Source organism: Brachyhypopomus gauderio, chromosome 5 (genome assembly GCF_052324685.1).
Source record: "Brachyhypopomus gauderio isolate BG-103 chromosome 5, BGAUD_0.2, whole genome shotgun sequence".
NCBI lineage: Eukaryota > Metazoa > Chordata > Actinopteri > Gymnotiformes > Hypopomidae > Brachyhypopomus > Brachyhypopomus gauderio.
The window spans coordinates 30,392,004-30,402,003 of NC_135215.1; the positions used below are offsets into that span (position 1 = coordinate 30,392,004).

The 10,000-nt window shown below is 45.7% G+C and overlaps 1 protein-coding gene across 3 annotated transcripts in view; it reads right to left on the minus strand.

The window, feature by feature from the left end:
* The window catches only part of LOC143515083 (synaptotagmin-7-like), a 35,552-nt gene that overhangs the window by 11,295 nt on the left and 14,257 nt on the right, over window positions 1-10,000 (minus strand). The window contains exon 3 of one of the 3 annotated variants that reach the window (XM_077007020.1): window positions 1,734-1,910. The exons of the other annotated variants lie outside the window; for them this stretch is intronic. Coding sequence (XP_076863135.1) covers window positions 1,790-1,910 — 121 coding nt within the window. The 3' untranslated portion in view covers window positions 1,734-1,789. Of the gene's footprint in view, window positions 1-1,733; window positions 1,911-10,000 lie in introns of those variants that run through there. 3 annotated transcript variants of the gene reach the window in all.

Here is a 10,000-nt window from a genome sequence, read left to right on the forward strand (position 1 = left end):
AGGTCTGTACAGAAATAAAGCAAGCAAAGCGAGACACACACACACACACACACACACACACACACACACACGCACACACACACTGAGACGAATATTAAAACCGAAGAACAGTCCTACAGACACTGTACATATCTCAGACAGACAGGGCGGGGCAAGGTAGGGGAGGCGGTCACATTTATATTCACCAGATTTCAGTAACATTCTGTACTTATGTTAATTATGTTACATTAGTCAGTATGTCATTGGTTAAATGTATAATTGAATGCTGGCCACATTAGTGGACTGGTTAATTGGTTGATAATTGGTTAGTTGATCAGCTAATTAAATAATTTTAGTGGATCCATCAGTTGTGAGAAATTTGATTAGAGCATGATTTGTGAGGAAGTGAAGGCAATGTGAGGAAATCAGAAGACAAAATCTCTTTTTGGTTCCCTCACACCCTGTGGTTTACCTGCCCTCCTTACAGGCCTACACCATGGGACTGAGGGACTAAAGCTGGGACTAAAGCTGGGACTAAAGCTGGGACTGAGGGACTAAAGCTGGGACTAAAGCTGGGGCTGAAGCTTGAAAAATGAGAGGATAGGTAGGTAGGTAGGTAGGTAGGTAGGTAGGTAGGTAGATAGATAGACAGATAGATAGATAGAGCTATGATTTATGGACACCAAAAGAAAGTCAAATTGTTCTAAATTTACAGTATTATTACTGCTTAGAGGACACTATGTTCTCATCAAGTGTCTCTGTTCCTACAGCTTAGCCCTTGGTTACTGACAGAACCACCCTCAATTCCAGCTGTAGCTGAACTAATGAGCTGGTGGAGCAGGTGGGGGCACCAGCAGTCACCAGCAGTCACCAGCAGGGGGCAGAATTCATCCAAATTCTTCAAAACACTTCTGTTCATCCCATCACTCCCACCTCGAAAGTGGGCTGTTGGCATAGCAACCAGAGGGTGGAGTGTGTGTGTGCGTGAGAGAGAGTGTTCCTACTGAGAGGGTTTGAGAGGAGGAGGGGGGGGGGGGCAGCAAACAGACAGCTACGGTGCAAACACAGCACACGAGGATATATGACAGGTACAGGTGAGAGCCTCGGAAACACACACATGGGTAGAGCAGCAGACATTCAGAGGCAGGCGGGCGGGCCCTTTTGTTGTTCACCGTGACCTGTTATACTATCCTGCTGTTACCTGCCTGGGGTGTGGCACCCGCCCCCATGCACCCGAAGAAAAGGGAGGAGAGAAACCTCGGCTCCGGGGCTGGAGAGAGACGCGAGAGACACAGCCACCCTCCACCCCTCCACCCCTCCACCCCTCCATCCCTCCATCCCTTCAATACTCCACCCTTCATATCCTCCACCCCTCCACCCTTCATCCCTCTGCTTTCCATCCCTCTATCCCTCCACCCTTCATATCCTCCACCCCTCCACCCTTCATCCCTCTGCTTTCCATCCCTCTATCCCTCCACCCTTCATATCCTCCACCCCTACATCCATTCAACCCTCCACCCCTCCATCCTTCTTGATGTTTCCCACCATCCATCCCTTCATCCCCCATCTCTCCATCTCTACTAACCCTCCCTCTCTCCCTCCCTCCATCCCTCAGCCCTCCTCTGCTTCACCTTTCCCTCAACTCACCACCACTCACACCCTCCATCCCTCCAACCTTCCTACACTCCATCTCTCCATCCCATACCTCCACCTTTCACACACTCCCTCATCCCTCCACCCCTCCATCCCTTCATCCTCCATACCCTATAGCCCTTCCCTTATTTATTCTATCACTCCCTCCATTTGCTCTCTAGAGATCTCCAAAACAAAGCAGTGACAATAATACAACGCAACCACACACACAAATGCACACACGCACGCACATAAAATCATTCATTTCTTTCACACACAGATATATCCCACTGAACAGACTTGTGCACACATATAAGTGTACACGAACAAACACACACACACACACACACACACACACACACACACACACACACACACATACGCACAGTTAACATAATAATAAAGAGCAAGCCAGAACTACTACCATTCATACAAAATCCCAAGATGCAGCTTTAATCACATACATCTTCTGTGTGCGGGGTGTGTCTGAACTAGCAGACCACAGCTAAAAACATCAGAAACGAGAGAACACACGAGAGACTGTTACATAACCAACCCACTCCAGGAAGCCTGTGTGTGTGTGTGTGTGTGTGTGTGTGTGTGCGTGCGTGCGTGCGTGTGTGTGTGTGTGTGTGTGTGTGCGTGCGTGCATGCGTACGTGTGTGTACATTAGTATGACTGAGAGGTACCACAGGACATGACAACACATCAGAAGGAGACATTATATCCTTCTGTTGTGTTCCAGGATTTTACAGTGTCTCTTTATAAACATTAAATAAAAAGAGATCTGTGAAAAATGGTGTAAAATGGTTTTGGAAGAAAGACGAAAACTGAGCCGCATAGTGGAAGAGAGGAAGAGAGAGAGGAAGAGAGAGAGGGAGGGGGGCAAGTGTCCTATAAAGTGAAATAGCCTTTTTCTTCACAGGCAACAGCAGAACACCTGTTTAAATGGCCAGCCAAACATTCTGGATCTTTGTGTGTGTGTGTGTGTGTGTGTGTGTGTGTGTGTGTGTGTGTGTATGAATGCACACATGTGTCTGTGTGCGCCTGTGTGCGTGTGTTTGCATGTCTGTACATGTGAGTGTGCTTGTGTAAAAGACAGTGTGAGGGTGTTCTTTGCTCCAAATTAAGGACTGCGAAAAATACACACACTTGTGGATGTGACATGCTGTCCCAGCATGGTTTGGGAAAAGAAGTGTGGTGTGAGGTAGTCACACACCAGAAATGCCAAGACAAACAGGGCGAGACACATCGGCAACTTCCTCCCCACAGCTGACACTATAGTGCTCAACCCGACGACCAATCAAATCAAAACAATCAACCAGATTATAATATATCAAAAATCACTCATGGGAACACACAAGCTGTTGTGTGCTGAATGTAAAGCAACATGAAGTGAACACTGTGGCAGTCAAACATGCCAAAAGAAAACAGAACTCCATTATAATTAAATACCAAAGATCTGCCTTCATGCTGGAGGTGGTCAGTTAGGGTAACGCAGGCTAACTATATACGCCAGTGTTGCAGTAGATACGCACATTTACATTAAATGTCTCCCACCCTGACACACACACACACACACACACACACACACACACACACACACACACACACACACACACACACACACAGGTACTGTATGAGGGTAAATTAGAGACGCAAGGTTTTAAACTTCAAGCCGATATCCTTTTTCACCCAGCCAAATCTTCCCCAGTACAGTGGAGCTACACGTTTGGACTGAGTGAAAAATTTACTCATCATAAGATCCCCTGTTCTGAATGTACAGTTATTCTTTCAGATTCTGTTGCTCCTGCTGAATTTCAGTATTTGATACATAAATGCAAGGCTGACTGAGAACAGTGTGTTTCTACACTAGACTCTGGGTTTAGTGTATTCACTACTTCAGTCACCCCCTTGAGTTCATACTGACATCAATATAACAGACGACTGTCAATCATTCACTTTCCTGCAGCTTCTCCATGTCCTTCAACTTTCTACTGCACCAAGTGTATCATCACTCCACCTACAGCAACTGGCTGTATTTAAAACCTCCCAGATTTATCAACCTCAATCACTTTACCTGCAGATCCCCCAGAACTGGATCAAGTGACTCAATGCTTGAAGTCTATTTTTTGCTGTGCTACTCAGAAGGAAACGACCTGCAGAGAGAAGGCAGGCCTCCTCACCTTGAGGTGTGACTCTCATACCAAGCAGGCGGGAAGATGAAACATAGCTGCCGTTCATTCAAAGCTCAGTTCTCCCCAACTGTACTGCAGGTTTAGCAACCATACCTGCGGTCTCAGCATGTCTTTCTGATAAACAGCAAAAATAATTCAAGATTTGTATCAGAACAGCTTGTAAACCAATACAGAACGCCTACAGAAGCGTAGTGTCATGGCTCACATCCATATGGCAACAACTTCCACATGTGTTTTGTTTTGGTTTACTTTTATTATCTGCAGGTATTCTTTGTTGCTTTGTAACTGCCTTGTGTATTTAAACCGTTTTTTGTTTTATTATCCGTTGTCATTTATTGTTCCCACCACCTGGTGTTTCTTTCTTTCAGGCTCTGTAGTTTGCCATCCTTCCTGTTTCAGTGTTCTCGGTCAGCCTGCTTTGTTCGTCTTCGGTTTCGGTCACCTATTCCGGTTTTGTTTCCTTGTCTGCCTGTTCTGGATTTTTGAACTCGGATTGTAAAATGAGACCAATGACTGTGGATTGGACCTTAATAAGTGTTGCTCATCTCAGCACTTGTGTCCTGCCTCTCCTCGTTTGCCGCTACACACAGACACTGATGGTATGCGCCATTCTGACATGCAGAGTTTACAGCTAATCTGTCACCTATCATAACTCGTGTAAAAGCTGAGATCAATAAAAGTAGCTACATCAGCAGGACAGAGTTCTGTACAACCGTCCAGCAGACTGAATCTTGCTGATCTTAAAATGGTTGTGTACTATATTTGAGGCAAATGAGGTACAAAGTAAAGTAATCATACTGTTAGGATTAATCACTGTTTCTCTAAGCACTGGATATATCTAAAATGCTTAAATAAGCAGTGGTAAAACCTTTGATTAAAAAACGTTCGATAATTATAGGTCAGTCTCAATCTCTATCTCTAAAAGCTTCAAAATTGTTGTAGCTCAGCAACTAAGCTCACATTTGCATAGGACGAAACACTTTCACGAAAAATGTTTCAGACAGGCACTAGTACCCAGACGGTGGCAGGTAAATGTAGTAAATGATCCATTACTGGCCTTGGAGCAGAGCCACGTCTCCTTTATTGTGCCATTCTGACACATTTCACTTCAACTTCAACATGCTGTTTGAGACATTTTGATACAGTTAGCAAAATCTTGAAGTCTAGATCCTGGTTCCCACTGTCCCACTATCAATGTGTACATTCAAAACTAATGTGGTGCCCCACAAGCCTGTGTGGTTGTCTAAAACATTAATGGATGCTGGGAAAAAGCTGGAGTCACTACTGACCTGAGTCTGAACGAATGCAAATGTAGTGCACAAGTGACCAGGTGAGATGCCTTCAAGTCTCTGCTACCTTGTTATTTCCCCATTTAGTTGCAATACAGCAGTGAGAGTTGTGTGACTTGTGTATTTGTCTGTATTTTGTGTAATTTGTGTGTTAACGGGCCGCCCAATGGAGGATGGGTTCCCTTTTGAGTCTTGGTTCTCCCGAGGTTTCTTCCTATTCCCCACCATCATAGGGATTTTTCCTCACCACTGTCGCCTTTGGCTTGCTCATTAGAGTTCTGGACCCATAGTATTGTTAATCTTTTAAATCCTGTAAAGCGCTTTGTGACAATGTGTTGTGAAAAGCGCTATACAAATAAACTTTGTTTGTTTGTTTGTTTGAGAGGGGTGCCAGAACAGTCTAGGGTTAGTCTAGGTTATGAGAACAGTCTAGGGTTAGTCTAGGTTATGAGAACAGGCTCTCACACCTAGAAAACTGCTAGGTCATATAATGCGAAATGCATTTACCACCTGTAGGTGAGACCGCTACGGTTCTTTCGCCACCTGTAGGTGGGACTACTTAAGTGCTTTGCTACAGGTAAGTCTTTAGTAGAGCTCAAAGGTTTTATCTCCATTTATCTGCACTTTGTTGGCTCCCTGTTAAATTCTGTATTGACTGCAAAATACTACTGCTAACTTATCAAGCTCTAAACGGTCTTGTTCCACAATAGCTGAGTGATCTCACTAGCATGACTGCTTCAATCACACAGTGCAGACTCTTTATTAGCCTGAAGAATAGTGAAAATTACAAGGGTCAAAGCATGTTCTTACAAATCTGCTCAGCTATTATATATCCCTCCTATCACAGCTCCACACTTACGCTAGGTCTTTAAGTGTAGGCTTAGATTCTACTTGTTCAGTCAATCCTTCAGTTAATAGCTTTCCCCCGTAGGTACAGGGGCAGATGTGAGAACGAAGGACACAGAGAGCGACGGTAAACTGAGATGAAGATCTGTCGCTCCAACATGATCACTCAGGTTTATTGATTGTGGTGCGGTGTGCTGATCTTAGACCCGTTCATGCCTTTGTCACCTCCTGATTTCCCCATTTAGTTAAGAGCCCACAGTCAGGGGAACCATAGGGGAACCAGAGTCCCTGTGTGCCCTGTGATCACTATATACAGCAGGCCCCATGTTAATTACTGTCCACCGTAAGCGTACCTCACAAGGGGCTACGTGTCTTTGTTCGTCTGTAGGCTACACGTGCCCTGGTCGGCTGATGTGACGAAGGTGTGTGTTACCTCTGCTGTGGACCCTTCTGGCCACCTGACCTGCCTGCTCGGAGGCCAGCGCATGACCCTGATGTTCTACACCTGCTGTGCTCCATCTGCACCCTGGGTGTTTGTGGTCCTGAAGCCACCCTTCGCCATGGAGCCTTCTGCACTGTGGAATGTTCCATCACCTTGGAACCATTAAGTGATTAAAAAACCCTGCTGTGACTTTAAAACCCTGACATCACATGATCACTGATAGATAATCACTGAATCACCGATCACCGTTCCTGAATTACTGGTGTAGGAAGTCTTGCCCTGTTTTACAGTGTTATGCTCATGGCATGAGACATCATGGCATCCAGCACCATGGACAGCTCATGTCCCATTCACAGCTAGCGTGTTGTTTGAAAATTACACTTAGCATGCTGACAGAATGGGGACAAATGAATGGAAACAGCACACATAATCCAACACACAGGCTCTGTTAGCCAAGGGCTTCCTCAAGCAGCCGGCTGTGTGCCACGCCTTCTTCTAGGGGCTGCGTGTCTTAGACTCTAAGCCTCCTTCCAGCTTTCACTCATTGGTTGCTCACCCTGCTATTTCTGTCACTGACACAGCTCCATCAGTACCACGGGTGCTGGAGTGCTCATTTAATACTTCGATCACAAACGCACTATTTATTTTAACATGGAGATGCAGGCCCTTCCAGAGCGAAGCCCTTTTTATTCAGTGGTTTTGAGATTTGCATTGCTAGTGCCCACGGCAGGTTCGTGTGGTGGGGACCAAGCTACCCACGGGGGCAGGACCCCGGGACTTCAACCCAGGCTACACAGAAGCTGCACTCTATTCTTTACAATATTCGCATTAGTCAGGCATTCAGATTTCTGCACCAAATGCCCCCAAAACAATCTGTTGTCTTGTATTGATTTATTTATGTTTGTTTCTTGCCGAAGCATTCAGTATTGCCTCTTACAGTCTCCATCTCATTCTTACTCTTGCAACTATATTTCTGTCACAATCGTTTCAATATAGTTGCTAAATAATAAGCTTCGAGTTCACTAAAGATCATGATACATAATGTATGTGGATTATGCAATCAACTAAATGAGCCGGCATTGGTAGGCAAATATATGCATAGAATATTCAGGCCATTATCCATATCTACATCATATAATAGTGCACACACGCACACACACACACACACACACACACACACACACACACACACACACACACACACAATTATGAAATCTACATATTTTAAACTTCTGCTTCTGCACGATGTGAGTTTAACAGTTGTACAGGTAATTCTGTACTTTATCAACAAACACATTTATATGGGATCTTTAATGGCCAGATATCCATATTCAGGCTGCTAGGAATACTAATCCACATATGCGCATAACACACATATACAAGCTGTATAGAGTGTGTGCGTGTGTGTGTGTGTGTGTGTGTGTGTGTGTGTGTGTGTGTGTGTGTGTGTGTGTGTGTGTGCGCGCGCACACAAGCGTGCGTGTCCTGTTGACATAGTGTTCACTTACACATAGTGGTATGTGCTTGACATTTTATGACACACAGATGCACACACACAGAGGGATGAGGCTGGCTTCAGAGTGGATGAAGTAGGGATAATGTCTTTGATTATACACTTGAATAGTGGTTAGTCTTACATAACTGAATCTCCATCACACATATACACACAGACACAAACGGGCTGGAAATGCCTCACTGTGTGTATCCGCCTGCAGCCTCTCGAAATGCCATGATCACAGTGGGGGCTTCAGCCTAAATCCACTCCAGAACACAGAACACGGCCTCAGCTCTGGTGCAGGCAAATGGTCAAGCAGTGATCTCTCTCTCTCTCTCTCTCTCTCTCTCTCTCTCTTTCTCTCTCTCCCTCTCTCTCTCTCTCTCTCTCTCTCTCTCCCATGCCCTTTTTTATTACAGAATGAAACTTTAAACACATTAAGTACTGTGCAGTTTTAAAGCTATGTGTTAGACCGCATGCGCTCAACTGGACATGTATGCTACACATCCCATTTTCTGATCCTTTCTGTTAGATGATAAAATTATTTCACATTACACAACTTATTTCACACCATGTTAGCATAGCTGTGATATTATTATAATGCAGGAGAGTCAGTAGATTTATCAGGTGTTCTAGGTGATGGTATTAGGGCAGTAACTGCAGTTTCTGGGCCAATGCCATATGGGCAACCACTTCCACCCGTGGGAATAAAAGAGCCTCTTTATCCTCCCTATGTGAGGTTCTTCTAGATTCTTCAATTTTAGCCCGTACTCTCACAATTCACCAGATGAAGGTTCTTGCATGACAATTGTGTGTGGCTGCCTTAGTGGGTGTGTGTGTGTGTGTGTGTGTGTGTGTGTGTGTGTGTGTGTGTGTGTGTGTGTGTGTGTGTGTATGTGTGTGCGGTCTTTATATTCTTGGCTGTCCTTCAGTAATATCCAAACCATAATAGGCTGCCAAATACAGAAAAAGCAAGAACGAATAGCTGGTTAGAGTATAAATGGGTAGGAGGCTTGTATGTTTCTCTACAGGGCTTCATGTGAACCTGCTTCACTAGCTGCTATACGGTTCTAGTTTGTGCTACACACTGCTAGTTTGTGAAAGAAAAGACAACGCAAGTTTGACTTGCTATGAGTATTTAATATCAATTACAAGCAAGTGTCATTTAAGTGCTTTGGCATGGATGTCTGAAGTCTGACTCACTCGGTTACCAACCGGCTGAAGTGAGTGCAGGCTATTCAGAGATCTGCCCATTATAACTGGATTCCACCCACTAACACTGGTCCCCTAACACACCCACTGTCTGCTGTCACCCAAACACTAACACTGGTCCCCTAACACACCCACCCTCAGCTGTCACCCAAACACTAACACTGGTCCCCTAACACACCCACCCTCAGCTGTCACCCAAACACTAACACTGGTCCCCTAACACACCCACCCTCAGCTGTCACCCAAACACTAACACTGGTCCCCTAACACACCCACCCTCAGCTGTCACCCAAACACTAACACTGGTCCCCTAACACACCCACCCTCTGCTGTCACCCAAACACTAACACTGGTCCCCTAACACACCCACCGTCTGCTGTCACCCAAACACTAACACTGGTCCCCTAACACACCCACCCTCTGCTGTCACCCAAACACTAACACTGGTCCCCTAACACACCCACCGTCTGCTGTCACCCAAACACTAACACTGGTCCCCTAACACACCCACCGTCTGCTGTCACCCAAACACTAACACTGGTCCCCTAACACACCCACCCTCAGCTGTCACCCAAACACTAACACTGGTCCCCTACCACACCCACCGTCTGCTGTCACCCAAACACTAACACTGGTCCCCTAACACACCCACCCTCAGCTGTCACCCAAACACTAACACTGGTCCCCTAACACACCCACCGTCTGCTGTCACCCAAACACTAACACTGGTCCCCTAACACACCCACCGTCTGCGGTCACCCAAACACTAACACTGGTCCCCTAACACACCCACCGTCTGCTGTCACCCAAACACTAACACTGGTCCCCTAACACACCTACCGTCTGCTGTCACCCAAACACTAACACTGGTCCCCTAACACACCCACCGTCTGCTGTCACCCAAACA